Here is a 15,392-nt window from a genome sequence, read left to right as displayed (position 1 = left end):
CGCCATGAATGAATTGATGTAATTAATCTTCAATGAATGGATTTATTAATTTAATTAATCCTAAATGAATGAATGAATAAATTTAATTAATCCTCAATGAATAAATTCTTTAATTTAATTAATCCTTAATTAATAGATTCATTAATTTAATTAATCCTCAATGAGTGAAATAATTTAATTAATCTTTAATGAATGGATTTATTAATTTAATTAATCCTAAATGAATGTATGAATTAAATTAATCCTGGATGAATAAATTTATTTACTTAAGCCCTCCTTAATTTATTTATTCTATTTAATTAATTTAATCAATCTAATTAATTCAGAAAACCCTAAAAAATTATGTACCCTTTCCAAAGAAATAATTTTAAAAATTAATAAGATATTATGATTTAAATAAAAATTCAAATAAAATAGAACTTCTTATTCCAATTTTCTTTATAAGATATTCTATTAGAAATACATCATTAGGACTGTAAATAGAATGAATTTCAAATCCATGATTAATTCCTGCAGCGTTGGGAATTCCTAATTCGACGAATGTATTATTTTTTATATTAATATTCTTCAATCTCCAAAATGTTTTTTCATCTCTCAATATTCTTAAAATCGATGACATTAATGCTATTGTTCTTATAGTTGTTCCCAATTTAGAAAATTCATTACGTGTTTTAATTGTTGTTAAATGTTGAATTAAATCATAAAATTTTGTCACCTCATTAATATGAATTCCTCCACTAATTGGACAATTATCATTTGTTAATAAATTAATTGGATTTCCTTCAATTAAATCGACAATACACGAATACAATAATGATAAACAGTATTTATGTTCTGTTTCTAAAATATTTTCATCTTCTGATAAATTTTTACAATTCACAAATATTTTATTATTAATTTCATATCGATCAATTGTAATAGTTTCATTTTTTTCTTCTTCTTCTTTTATTTTAAACTGATAATATTTGTGAAGCATATCATTTACTTGTTCTTTGAAAAATTGCTCTAATGGTAATAAATTTTGTGAACCTAAACATGTATAATTAGCTGTATTATTAATATACTTGTTAATTTCATTTTCTAATTGTGTTCCATGGGCAAATATACATTTTTTTGTTAATTCTTCTTTCACTAATGTTGTATAATTTTTAAAATGTAAAACAGCCAAATAATATTGATATTTTGGATCTTCTGCTTTTGTTTTTATTATTAAATCATTTGAATTGTGTAGATAGGAAAATAAATTATCATAAGCATTTGTCCAATGATTTTTATCAGAAACAATTGTTGTCATTTCAATATCACGTAATTTTTCCTTATTAATATAAACATAATTAAGTAGTGCTGGTAGTGCAAAAATTTTCAACGATAATTTATCAATTATTTTATAAGATGCCATTTGTTTTACTGCTAATCCAATTTCAAGATATGTTTGAAATATATTTCTTCTTTCGTTATCGGTCAACCAAGAATTTGGAATTGAATTTTCTCTATTGATTAAATATGAAAAACGACAACCAGCTTGAGCATAAATAAAATCCAATGAATTAATATAAAGATTATTTTTCAATTCCAAAGAAAGTGGAACAATTATTTTGTTAAATATTTTTCTAATTACTTTATCACTTAGTGAATTTTGTGAACGAATTCTTAAAAAATTTAATGATAATACTACATTTTCAAAGAGATTATGAAGTGTTGGAAGACTTTCTGAATTACGAACATGTTCTGCTAAAAATCCATAAACATTACCATAATCATTAAAAACAACATGATGAATTATATGATCGAATAACATTTTTTTAAACATAGAATTATATTTAATATTTATATCATTGGCTTTGTCGTAATAAACATTGTCATTTAATAACCAATAGGTTAGAAAATTTGTATCAATATCATTTTTCTCATAAGTATTTAAATAAATAACAAAGGAATTAATAATTGCCATACTATTATTTTTGTCATTGACATTTAAATTGTAACTTAAATGCAAAAAATTACTCAATCTTTGCATATAAGTTGCGATGGATATCATTTGAATTGTGTGTAAAGTACTCGTTAAATTTGCAACCTCCATTTTGAAATTAATAATTAAAAATTTCTCTATATCTAAAATTAACAAATGGATATTTTAATTATTATAATTTTCTGATTTTATTAATTCTAATTAGATGAAAAAAAAATGTTAATATACAAGAAAAATTATTTATAATTAAACTTACAAAATTTTGGTTGATTCCCGTCAATAATGTAGCAAGCTGTTAATAAAATAATTTTTAAAATACTAAAATTGAGATAAATTGTATTAAAAAAGTATTATCTTTTATTATTATATTTGACAATCTTCAAAGAAACACATTTATTAAATATTTATTTAAAAAATGACGCGTGTAACTAGTTTTCCAATAATTAATTAAAATTAAAAATGATATCTATTTACTTTTGTCGAAGTAGTGATATTAATCATTGTTTAATGGAAATATTCACGAAATAATATATTCATAAACTTATCTTACAATATATATTTCAATCTATACATACATATCTAATGAAGCTACAGGTTAGATTAAGTTTGTGTCATTATTTACATTTAATAAGAAGTTTGAATCCTCCGGGGCCATCAAAAAAATTAATTAAATCAAAATAAAAATATAACCAAAATTATAAATTTTTAATATAAAATCACAATTAAATATAGAACGCAGATTATAGAAGATGTAATTGTGATCTTTTTGTCCAGAAATTCGAATGCTTAATGAAGAAATTCATTAATTTAATTAATCCACAATGAATCAATGAATTATTTTAATTAATCCTCAATGAATAAATGAATTTAATTAATCCACAATAAATGAAATTAATTAATGAATTAATTAATTTAATTAATCTTGACTGAATAAATTTAATTAATCATCAATGAAAGAATGAATTTAATTAATCATCAATGAATGATTAAATTTAATTAATCATCAATAAATAAATGAATTTAATTAATCATCAATGAATGATTAAATTTAATTAATCATCAATGAATGAATAAATTTAATTAATCATCAATGAATAAATAAATTAATTAATCCTAAATGAATGAATGATTTTAATTAATCCTCCATAAATGAATTAATTAATGTAATGAATCTTGACTGAATTAATTTAATTAATCATCAATGAATGAATTTAATTAATCCTGAATAAATTTAACTAATTGAACCCTGCATAAGGCAGGGAGAGTAAATAAAGATATAACTAATCCCTAATAAATAAATGAATTTAATTAAACTTCAATTAATAAATTTCATTAATCCCCAATGAATGAATGAATGAATTTAATTAATGATCAATGAATGAATAAATTAATTAATCCTAAATGAATGAATGATTTTAATTAATCCTCCATAAATGAATTAATTAATTTAATTAATCTTGACTGAATGAATTTAATTAACCATCAATGAATGAATTTAATTAATCCTGAATGAAAGAATGAATTAATTTAATTAAACCCGAATGAATGAATGAATTTAATTAATCTTGAATAAAAGAATGAATTAATTTAATTAATCCTTAATGAATGAATAAATTTAATTAATCCTCAATGAATGAATAAATTTAATTAATTCTTAATGAATGAAATAATTCGATTAATCCTGAGTTATTGAATTACTTAATTTAATTAATCCTCAATAAAAAGATTTATTAATTTAATTCATCCGCAATGAATGAATTGATGTAATTAATCTTCAATGAATGGATTTATTAATTTAATTAATCCTCAATGAATAAATTCTTTAATTTAATTAATCCTTAATTAATAGATTCATTAATTTAATTAATCCTTAGTGAGTAAATGAATTTAATTAATCCCCAAGAAATGGAAGAGTTTAATTAATCCTCATTGAATAAATTAATTAATTCAATTAATCCTGATTAATTGAATTCAATTAATACCTAATTAATGAATAAATTTAATTGATCATTAATGAATTAATTTAATTAATTCTTAATAAATGAATAAATTATTTCAATTAATACCTAATGAATGAATGAATGAATTTAATTAATCATAAGTAAATTAAATTAATTAATCCCTAATGAATGAATAAATTTTTTTAATTAATTCTCAATGAATAAATGAATTTAATTAATACCCAATAATTGAAGTCATTGATTTAATTAATCCTTAATTAATGAATTAATTTAATTATTTGTAAGTAAATTAATTTAATTTTTCGTAAGTAAATTAATTTAATTAATCTCAATGAATGAATGCATTAATTTAAATAATCCTAAATGATTTAATTTATATATTTAATTCTGAATGAATGAATTGAATTAATGCTTAATGAATGAATTTATTGAATTATTCCTTAATGAATTAATGAGTTTAATTAATCCCTCTTGGTAACGAAAACATTCAGTAGCTTAATATTATGGTTCCAACTCCACTGTATGGAAATATTTAATATTTATCGTCCGATGTTTAAATAATAATACTTTTTTTTCTAGCAAATATTTATTTTTATTTACATTTTTCAAATTATTGATAAAAATAATTTAATGCACATAAGCTTAAAAAACAAAATTTTATCCTATATAATAAAATCTAAAATTTTCATTTATTATTTACAATGTTTTTTTTTGGAAAATTAAATATTAAAATTATAATATTAATTTAGATGAAATAAAAAAACTTATTCTTAATATTTGTTAATAGAATTCCAATTTTAATCAAATCATTACTAGATTTCATAGAATTAATTTCTAATCCATGATCAATTCCCAATAGTTGTGGAATTCCTAATTCAAAAAATGTGATATTTTTTAAATCAATTTTATTCAATTGTGAAAATATTTGTTTATCATTCACTATCATTTGACATGATGACATTACAGCTAATGTTTTTATAGTTGTACCATATTTAGATAATACATTACGAGTTTGAATTGTTGTAATTTCTTGTGAAATATCATCAAATTTTGTATTATGTTTAATTCGAATTGCTCCTCTAATTGGACAATTATTTATTGAATTAATTGGATTACCTTCAATAAAACCAACAATACACGAATACAATAATGATAAACAGTGTAAATTGTTTACTGTTTTCTCTGATAATTGTTTACAATCAACAAATATTTCACCATTAATTTCAAATCGACGATTTTTAATTACATTTGTTTCTTTATTTATTTCCTTTCGAAATTGATAATATTTGTCCATAATATCATTGAATTGTTCATCATAAATTTCAGTTAATGGTGGCAAATTTTTTATACCTAAACATGTATAATTCGAAGTATTGTTGATATATTTGTCAATTTCATTTTGTAATTGTGTCTCATTTGTAATTAAACATTTTGTTTTTAATTCTTCTTTTGCTAATGTTGTGTAATTTTTAAAATTTAATACAGCCAAATAGTATTGATATTTTGGATCAACTGCTTTTGTTTTTCTTATTAGTTCATCCGCATTTTGTAGATAGGAAAATAAATATCTATAAGCTTTCATCCAATAATGACGATTAGAAATAATTACTTTCATTTCAATATCTTCCAATGTTTCCCTATTATCATGAACATAATTTAAAATTGCTGGAAGTGCAAAAATTTTAATCCACAATTTATTAATAATTCCATTACCAATTAATTGTTTAATTGCCATTACAATTTCAATATGTTTATCAAATAATCCATTTTCATCATCATCATTCAATTCATTTCCCAATGTATATGTATAATAATAGTGATGACAAGACGAATAGGCATAACGACAACCAGCTTGAGCATAAATTAAATCTATTGAATTTAGGGACAAATTTTTTCTCACCTTTGGAAAAAGAGGAACAATTGTTTCATAAAATATTCTTCTTATTGTCAATTCATGAAGGGCAATTTTTTGATTATTTGTTTCACATCTCATATAAGTTAGTGTTAATTTTACATATTTAAGAAGATTATCAATTGATTGGTAATTTTCTAATTTTCGTACATGTTCTGCCAAAAATCCATAAACATTTCCAAAATCATTGAAAATCACTTTATGAATTATGTAATCGAATAAAACTTTCTTGAATATTACATTGTATTTGATTTTTTTTTCAATAGTTTCATCGTAATAAACATTGTCGTTTAATAAATAATGAGTTAAAAAATTTGTATTATCATCATGATCTCCGTAAATTTTTATGTAGTTTACTAAGGAATTTATTATAGCAAAATTATTATTTTTTAGATTGACATTTAAATTATAAGACAAATGCATAAAACTACTTAGTCTATGTAAGTACGTTGTGATGGAAATTATTTGAATGGTGTTTAATGTTGTCGTTAAATTTGCAATTTCCATTTTTGAAATTGACAATCTCTTTAATAATTTCTCTTCTTTATCTTTTCTTAATCTAAAATAATATAAATAATTAATAAGAATAATGAAATAATTAATTCCAATAAAAAAATAATTAATTACAATAACGAAATAATTAATTTTAGTATTTAATTAATTATTACAATAATAAAGAAATTATTATTCAGTGTTACAAGTTAGAAAAATGTAACAAAATTTAAAATAAAAGAATTTTTAAATTTTAGAAATAAAATTTAACAACTGCAATTAATTAATTATAATGATATGGATGATATTTAATTGGTATTTAATTTGATGGTATTTAATATAATACAAAGTAATTGTAATAATTAGAGTAATAATGATAAATATTTCTAAACTTACAAAATTTTGATGATTCCCTTTAACTTGTCAGATTGCTAATGAAATAACCAAAATATCTACAATGTATATTATATATAAATTTGAATGACAATACACTCTTTATTTTTAAATATTTGAAAAAGTTTTCAAACAATCTTATGAAATATTTCTTATTTTTACAAAAGACTTAGTATAATATTTTAATTTATTTAAATTACAATGTCACTCAAAAATTTAAGCATATAACATAATATATTATATCTCATTATAATGGATTACCAATAAAATAAAAAAGGTTCACATAAAAAATTCTACGTAAATAAAAAAATTTTTAAATTATGAAATATTTATTGTGCATTTAAATTATTATAAAAGTGTATAGGTATATAATTTTAAAGTACGCACGAGTTTTAAAAACTTTAACCCTAAATAATTGGAAACGTGTCTGAAAATTTGTTTTAAGTAGAATTCATTTTAGAGTAATATTAATAATAAGTTAATAACCCCCCTTAATATAATATTAAGCTTTGGAAAATTTTCAAAAATATTATACATATTTTATAGATATGCAGTGTAAACATATTGGTATAAATAATAATAAATAAAGAAAGTGAACAAATTGACAAACAAAAATTTAAAAAAATAAATTTTTAAATTATCTTATAGAATTAAAAATCAATTATATGTATTACAAAGTCAGTTTTATCGAAATATATACTTTTTGTAATTTAAAAAAAGTATTCGTTATTTTAAATATAAAATCTAAAAACGATGGAAAACAATAGGGGTTGGAATTTCTCATAACAATGTAGGCAGCTATTTTATTGACGATGATACACTGCATCAAAGAGCGCCACACGAAGGGAAATAGTTAACTGAGTTACCATCACACGGTATAAGTTACCATCCATAAGTAAAAGATAAAGAATTCTTTGTAGTGAAAAAGGCTAAACTTTTACAGGTAAAATTCACAAAACAATAACAGTCACAAAGAATTTTTATTATTCAGATAACTTCAAAAGCATAAATACCTCGAAAATCTTCAATAAATTAATTAAGTTAATTAATTCTAAATAAATGAATTAATTTATTTAATTCTGAATCAATAATGGAATAAATTTAATTAATATCTAATAAATGAATTAATTTAATCAATCCCTAATGAATGAATGAAATTAATTAATCCTCATTGAATGAATGTAATAATTTTATTAATCCTGAATGAATGATTAATTTATTTAATCCTCAATGAATTAATTTAATTAATCCTGAATGAATGAATGAATTCAATTAATTAATCCTCAATGAATGAATTAATTTAATTAATCCTGATTGAATAAATGTAATAATTTTATTAATCCTACATGAATAATTTATTTAATCCTCAATGAATGTATGCATGAATTTAATTAATGCTCATTTAATGAATTAATTCAATTAATACTGAATTAATAAATTAATGATTTTAACTAATCTCTAATGAACGAATGAATTAATTTAATCAATCCCTAATGAATGAATGAAATTAATTAATCCTCATTGAATGAATGTAATAATTTTATTAATCCTGAATGAATGATTAATTTATTTCATTCCCAATGAATGAATTTAATTAATCCTGAATAAACGAATTAATTAAGTTAATTAATTCTAAATGAATGAATGAATTTATTTAATCCTGAATCAATAAAGGAATGAATTTAATTAATACCTAATAAATGAATTAACTTAATCAATACCCAATGAATGAATGAATTTAATTAATCCTCATTGAATAAATGTAATAATTTTATTAATCCTAAATGAATAATTTATTTAATCCTCAATGAATGAATGAATTAATTTAATTAATCCTCAATAAATGAATTAATAATTTAATTAATAATAAACGAATTAATTAATTTAATTAATCCTCAATGAATGTCTGCATGAATTTAATTAATGCTTATTTAATGAATTAATTCAATTAATACTGAATTAATAAATTAATGATTTTAACTAATCCCTAATGAATGAATTTAATTAATCTTCAATGAATAAATGAATTTATTTATTTAATCCTCAATAAACGAATTAATTAATTTAATTAAGCCTAAATGATTGAATTAACTGATATAATTCTGAATGAATGAGGGAATGAATTTAATTAATACCTAATACAATGCTCTTCCATTAAAAAAATTTATCTATTGAATATTATTTTCTTTGCAATTACAAAATAATTTGTTTAACATTTTTAAATTTACATATTTAATTTTACATTTAAAAGAGAGAAGTTTTCTATTATAAATGGCTTAAAATAAAGAAGTATTTACTTCATATACCTTTACATTTAAAAACCAAAATTTAAAAACTATCCATTATAATTGTTCATTGAAATTGCACGTTGTAATTCCTGTGGTATATCATCAGGTAAAAGCCATTTTCGTACAATAATTGGTGAATATCCTTTTGAAATTAATAAATGTGCATAATGATTAAGTAAACGTTGGTAAAATACATTAGTATTCAAACAATTCATGTAATTAGTCATAAATTGTCTAATTCTCATCACATCACTTTTAACAATATCAAATTCAAAAGAGTCACTTAATTTCATTAAACCAATATCTGTTAAATCGAATGACATAAAATAATTTATTTTACGATTATAATTTCTTAATTCTAAATGATTGTTTATGTCAATTTGACAATTTGAATTTGATAATTGAATATTTAATTTGTCAGTAATTTGAAATTTTTCTTTTCTAACTATTTGAGAATATTCCTGTTCCTTTAATTCTATACTATTTTCATTAAAAACAATTATTTCTTCATTTTCTAAAGTTATATTAAAATTTACATTTAAAGAAAAACTATTAATTTTATAATAATAAAATATAATTGTCGATGTTTTATAATTTATAAAAATTCGAGAAACTAATTCATAATTTTCACCACAAGTTATATCAATATAATAGTAAATTAACGGTAGATATAATACACTTTTATCTACTTTTTTAATCTCAATATTGTAAAATGAAAGAAAAGAATTAGATTTAAAATTTACATTATCATTTTCGTAAATATACAATTCACCATTAATTTGTGCAGCAAAATAAATAGAATTATCATTTTGTTTAATAAATCTGTAAAATGCCCTTCGATTTATTTTTTGCCTGACATTAGTTTCAATAATTCTTATACAATTATTATTGATATATAAACACAATCCATTAATTGAAATTGGTGATTTGATATTGATAATAATTGTTCCATTAGAGTGAGATATAAATTTTAGTTCAAATTTTTCAACACACATAAGTCGTATTTTTAAATCATTATAATGTTCACGTGAATTGGAATTTTCCATAAGTGTAAAATTAGCTTTATTTAAATACGGTAAAATATTAACATTTTTATATTCCAAAAAGACTTGCACGAGAATTGAAATTATATCACTAAATTTATTCTTCGACTGTTGAAGATAACGATTATTAAATTCTCTGAATATTAAATGATTTTTATTACCATCAATGTCAAATAAATATAAAAAATATTTAACCTTTTGTAAAAAATTCCACTCATTATATGGAATCCTTTCATTCCATACTATTCCCTTTATATGATGAATTGATATTGTTGATTTAGCTTTTAAACTATAAAAATAAATGAAAATATAAAGCCAAACTTTTTCTGTGATATATGCATCTCTATTAAAGTATTTGACCTCATAGAAACGACCAATTTGTTGCAATAAAGACGAACTACAATCTTCTTTTTTATTAGTGAAGAATTCAGTTATGTTTAATGTTGTTATAATTGAATCTTTGATGTTATAAAAATTATCTTCACAAACATCCGGATGACATTGTATTGAACGTAAAAATATAGTTTGATTTTCCTCATCGACATTAGCAATTAAATTATTAAAATATCTAATAACATTGGCTTGTATTTTTAATTCATCAATTAAATTATATTTATTTTTAATCGCTAATGCATCTCGTTTAGATAAAAATATTTGAATATAATAACTGTCCACAAAACCATAAGTATCAATTTCATTGAGAAAATCATTTTCAATGATTTTCAATTCAAAAGTTTCTTTTACTTCAAAATAATTTAATACTGGTAAAAATGTCCAATTTTTTGTTTTTATTGTCACTTGAAAAGCATCTTTATTTGAAAACGATATCATTGGAACACAATCATATAATGATGATATTGTTTTTGTTGAATTTAATTCACCTTGATAATTTAAAATATTAACTGTCCAATATGATAAATCATTTAAGCAATAAAAGTATAAATTATTTAAATTTCCAATACTTTTAACATTGATAGTTAAATTTGTATTTTTTGCAATTATTATTTCAAAATGCATTTTTTTATGATAAAGTTCCTTTATCTTTATATTGGAATTTAATTTTTTATATTGATTTTGTACTGGTCTATTTATAGTTACTGTTTTTTCCTTAAAAAAAAAAGAAGAAAATTTTTGATTATTTGAACAATTTTGTGTAGTTCATTTAATCGAAATTCAGGTGCGATAATAATTTTAATAAGATAAAATAATAAAAATATATCTAAATGAATTATGTTACCAAGGAAATTAATTACCGTTAAATCCCATGTTTGTATTTTACCCATCATCTTCAGGAACAATAAAATCCACAATAAGTTTGACATTTTTAGAAAAAAAAAAAATACTTTTTGTATCGTGTAGAAAAAATTAATTTTAAGTAATAAGCTTTCTTTTGTATTAGAAAATTTTTAAATATTCTTGATCATTGAATTGAATATAGAGAGAATTTAATCGTTACTAAAAAAAAACAAACGAATTTTATTATCTTTCTTTTATGTTAATGTAAATTTACTTATAGACGAGTGTTACAATATTTGTATGATACATTTATATATATATATATATATATATGTAAAATAATTTTTATTTTGTTTCTGATAAATTATACACATGTCATTATATAAATTTTAAAATTTACCTTATGGAGTTTCAATAAATTTGGATTGGTTACAAAAGATAGAAAATTGTCAAAGACTTGGTGATGTCTTCAAGCTAAATTAATTTTGAAACATAATTCAAATATTAGACATACTGTTTTCCTATTTTTGAGGAATTGATGTTTTTGAAGTAATCTGAATAATAAAAATTCTTTATGAAATATCAATCTGCATCATTTTCATTGGACAAGAAACGTTCTATATTTATGCTTTTGAAGTTATCTGAATAATAATAAAAATTCTTTATGGATCATCAACCTACTACAGTTCCAGTGGGCACAATACGTTATATGTTTCAATAACTTTTGGCGATCATGAAACATTTTCAGAACATTATTTGAGCGGACATTAAATCTACTAAAATTAATGAAGAAAATCTAAAATCCTTAACTTTTTATCAATTTTTTTTACTTCTGTAATATGAAAAAAAACTATTACATTAAAAGATTAATGAAATATTTTTGACATCTATTATATCGATAAACATCTGCTTAAATGTAACAGATAATTAAATAATTATTCAGCTTATTCTATTTTTTGTTATAACTATATATATATATCAGATTTTTTTATCTTACACAATAGATCTTATCAAATTTTAAACCAATGTAATAAAATTTAAATTTTAATTGTTATTATTTAATTCTTCAATGAATTTTTTGTCTGGTCACATTAGCATAAAACCTTTTAGCTTTTGTCAATAAATTTGAAATCAAACTCTCCTATATCTGGAACATAAAATTTTCTCAAACATTTTATGTTGGACACATGTATGTGTATAATTTTTTTTAAACGTTTTAGGAAAATTTTCAAATAAATTTCTTTTACACAATAGATTGACATAAGTGTTAATTTTATTTGTCTTCTCAATGAAAAAGAGAAACACGTGCTTGACCTTCAAAATTATTATATAAATTTAGTTTTTGTTTCTTTATTTCGGTTATTCAATAAATTAATCTATTGTTCACTTTAAGGGAAAAGAAAATGTTTTTAAATTTGATTACAACACTTTTACTGATGGGGAACATTGATGCATGGTTCTTGACGGTAATTAATTTCTTTCTTTTTTTAATTTCGATTTTAAAAATTATGAAAAATTTTAGCTTTTAATAATTTTGAAAAATATGAATCATAAAAATATTAATTGGTAATTAATTTTATTTGTGGTATTTTAGAAAATAACAATAACTTTAAGCATACCGGTATTAAAATTTCCACAAAAAATGCCAATGCTCAATCATCAAAAAAATCAATTTGGAATAATAATTGCTCAACATTCAGAATTTTTCATTTCAATTGAAGCTGATGAAAAAATTAAAAATTTCAATTTCTATTGTCTTGATTATTCACCAACTGGTGGAAAAATAATAGATTTTAAAGGTGAAACAAATATTCAAAGAAATTTAACAGCAATTAATGAATGTGTACCAGTTGCATCAGTTTCGTATCAAATTCCCATTAATGTGACAATAACAGCAACAAAATGGAATTATTTACCAATTTTTTATTCATACGGTGAGAATAAAAATAAAACAATTGAAGATGAAGGAAAATTTTACGATACAATTGAATCTTATGGATTTATTGAAAATTTTTACACACAAATGTTATTGACTTCAAGAGATGTAATTTTGCTTAAAGCCAGTAATTCCAGTTTAATAAAAACATTACAGAAACATACGGATGTTGTGAGATATTACATTAAATTACTCGGTGAGAATGATTACAATCAGCAAAGTATATTTTTACGTTCAAATATGTATCAAAATTTTGAATGTAATTCTAATTTCACTAATGACTGGATAAATGCTAATACAATTATGGAATTTTTCAATGACAATTATGGTCATCTAAATTGGTGTACATTAACAAAAATTGGACAATTTTATGAAATTAAATATTTTATTAAAGATTTAAATATTGTTGGCAATGTTTGGCGTCATCTTTTTGCAAATTTATATAGAAAATCAATTAAACATAAAGAATTAATGGTTCTACCTGTTGTCTACTCGATGACATTGAAACAACACTATTTTAATGCAATTCCAATTCAACAATGGACATCACCATTAAAAGTACATTTTTTCAAAATTCTTTTTAATTACAATAATTTTGAATCAATATTTAGGGAATTTAATAGACAACATTTGAAGTACTCAAATTTAAATGAATTTAATGATATAGTTTATAATTTAATTGAAGTCTTTCTTGTTCATCAAAATTTAAATATTTTATCACATTTACGACGTATTAATTTAATGCTTATGGAAAATACATCTCCAAGTAGACATTTTGAATATTTAAAAATTCGTTTATTAATGCTAAAAGATTTTGTACCAAAATTTTTTTTCGATATTTCTGCAAATATTAAAATTAACATTATTGAATCTCCAATATCAATTTTGAATCAATGTTTATACATTTCTGGTAAGTGTTGTTTAATTAAATCAAATCGATTTATTTTATTTTATAAAATCATTCGTCAAAAAAAATCTTATGCACTTTTTGATATCGAAACATCAAATTACTATTCAACATATTTTGCCACAAAAATTAATAATAAATTTTATCTTTCCGATGTGAAATATCCACTATTAATTGGTCAAGCATCATATGATATAAAAATTAATGAAGTCAAAATAAATGAAATATTATTACCATTACATTATTATTATATTGATATTAATTGTGGTGATGATAGTGAAAAATTATTAACTACCAGAATTTTAATAAATTACAAAACATTTACGATTGAAATGATTTTAAATGATTTTGATGAAAATAATGTTTATAGGATACAATTAAAACGAAATAAAACTATTATTTTTGATTCTGAAAATGAAAAAAGACAAATTAAAAAAGAAAAATTTAATATAAATGATAAATTATTTATAGCTTTCGATAATTTAAATTGTAAAATTAGTGTAAATGATTATTTAGATAATAATAGTGAAATGTCATCGATAAAATATGTTAATTATATTTTTACTAAAATTGGTATGAGAAAATTTTCAGCTAATAAAATTGAAGATAATATTATTGAACAAGATGTGGAGAGAATAAAAACATTTAAATATAAATATCAAGAGTTATTAAATTCTAATGTATATTTTAATCTTGTATTAGAACACTATGCAAATTGGTTAAAAAGAACTAAATTTAGAACAATAATCCCTTCAGGGTGGACGGAAGACAAAATAATTGTTAGAGAAGAAATACCTTTAGACGATGACTTTTTACGTTGGGGGTAAATTTGTTATTAATTGATTAATTTATAAGATATTTATTATTAATTTATTGTTAATTATTTAATTTTTAAGAAAATTTTTACCAAAAAATTTATTGTTACAAATAAAATTTTAAATAAAAATGTGAGGTACTTAATTTTAATATGATTATTCCTTTCTTTAAATTATTAATTAAAATACATTAGAAATGAAACTTTAATAATAATAACAATAATAATAATTAGAATAATAATAATTACATTATTATATATTGATAGTATTTTTGTCATTAATAAAAAAAAATTTACAAATACCGGTATTACAATTTTTTTTAATTGTAATTAAATTTTTTTTCTAATTTAAATTAGTAATAAAAAATTATTTTTATTTATAACAATTATCATATATGGTCTTGTGATTGAATTTTTTTTGAACCTTTTTTGCGCCAGGTA

General features: G+C 20.6%; 4 protein-coding genes across 4 annotated transcripts; 1 reads left to right on the top strand and 3 right to left on the bottom strand.

Annotated features, from left to right (window-relative positions):
- Nucleotides 1–276: 276 nt before the first annotated feature.
- On the bottom strand, nucleotides 277–2,298 carry LOC127290933 (uncharacterized). The gene is made up of 2 exons (XM_051319776.1): nucleotides 2,226–2,298; nucleotides 277–2,112 (listed from the first exon to the last, which is right to left on the bottom strand). Exon 2 carries the CDS (start codon nucleotides 2,078–2,080, stop codon nucleotides 386–388), a length of 1,695 nt encoding a protein of 564 aa, XP_051175733.1. The 5' UTR covers nucleotides 2,081–2,112; nucleotides 2,226–2,298; the 3' UTR covers nucleotides 277–385.
- A 2,366-nt stretch (nucleotides 2,299–4,664) lies between these two features.
- Nucleotides 4,665–6,868, bottom strand: LOC127290931 (uncharacterized). The gene is made up of 2 exons (XM_051319774.1): nucleotides 6,731–6,868; nucleotides 4,665–6,401 (listed from the first exon to the last, which is right to left on the bottom strand). Exon 2 carries the CDS (start codon nucleotides 6,347–6,349, stop codon nucleotides 4,676–4,678), a length of 1,674 nt encoding a protein of 557 aa, XP_051175731.1. The 5' UTR covers nucleotides 6,350–6,401; nucleotides 6,731–6,868; the 3' UTR covers nucleotides 4,665–4,675.
- A 2,154-nt stretch (nucleotides 6,869–9,022) lies between these two features.
- On the bottom strand, nucleotides 9,023–11,491 carry LOC127290932 (DNA-directed RNA polymerase subunit beta''-like). The gene is made up of 2 exons (XM_051319775.1): nucleotides 11,312–11,491; nucleotides 9,023–11,165 (listed from the first exon to the last, which is right to left on the bottom strand). Exons 1-2 carry the CDS (start codon nucleotides 11,378–11,380, stop codon nucleotides 9,063–9,065), a joined length of 2,172 nt encoding a protein of 723 aa, XP_051175732.1. The 5' UTR covers nucleotides 11,381–11,491; the 3' UTR covers nucleotides 9,023–9,062.
- A 1,105-nt stretch (nucleotides 11,492–12,596) lies between these two features.
- Nucleotides 12,597–14,964, top strand: LOC127290930 (uncharacterized). The gene is made up of 3 exons (XM_051319772.1): nucleotides 12,597–12,760; nucleotides 12,889–13,996; nucleotides 14,894–14,964. The coding sequence occupies exons 1-3, from the start codon at nucleotides 12,698–12,700 to the stop codon at nucleotides 14,962–14,964; spliced, it is 1,242 nt and encodes a 413-aa protein (XP_051175729.1). The 5' UTR covers nucleotides 12,597–12,697.
- The last annotated feature ends 428 nt before the right edge of the window (nucleotides 14,965–15,392 follow it).

The sequence above is a fragment of the Leptopilina boulardi genome, unplaced genomic scaffold (assembly GCF_019393585.1).
Source record: "Leptopilina boulardi isolate dan_hultmark-lab unplaced genomic scaffold, ZJU_Lbou_2.1 LbouV2_97, whole genome shotgun sequence".
Lineage (NCBI taxonomy): Eukaryota > Metazoa > Arthropoda > Insecta > Hymenoptera > Figitidae > Leptopilina > Leptopilina boulardi.
The sequence above is the reverse complement of the archived record's forward strand: the minus strand, read 5'-3'. Positions and strand labels throughout refer to the sequence as shown.

Excerpts from the sequence above, each read along its gene's own strand:
- LOC127290931 (XM_051319774.1), bottom strand. The coding sequence starts at position 6,349 with ATGGAAATTGCAAATTTAACGACAACATTAAACACCATTCAAATAATT.
- LOC127290930 (XM_051319772.1), top strand. The coding sequence starts at position 12,698 with ATGTTTTTAAATTTGATTACAACACTTTTACTGATGGGGAACATTGAT. Across the intron at positions 12,761-12,888 it reads TTGATGCATGGTTCTTGACG|AAAATAACAATAACTTTAAG; the intron begins GTAATTAATTTC and ends GTGGTATTTTAG. Across the intron at positions 13,997-14,893 it reads TATGGAAAATACATCTCCAA|GGTGGACGGAAGACAAAATA; the intron begins GTAGACATTTTG and ends TAATCCCTTCAG.
- LOC127290932 (XM_051319775.1), bottom strand. The coding sequence starts at position 11,380 with ATGTCAAACTTATTGTGGATTTTATTGTTCCTGAAGATGATGGGTAAA. Across the intron at positions 11,166-11,311 it reads TACAAACATGGGATTTAACG|GAAAAAACAGTAACTATAAA; the intron begins GTAATTAATTTC and ends TTTTTTTTTAAG.
- LOC127290933 (XM_051319776.1), bottom strand. The coding sequence starts at position 2,080 with ATGGAGGTTGCAAATTTAACGAGTACTTTACACACAATTCAAATGATA.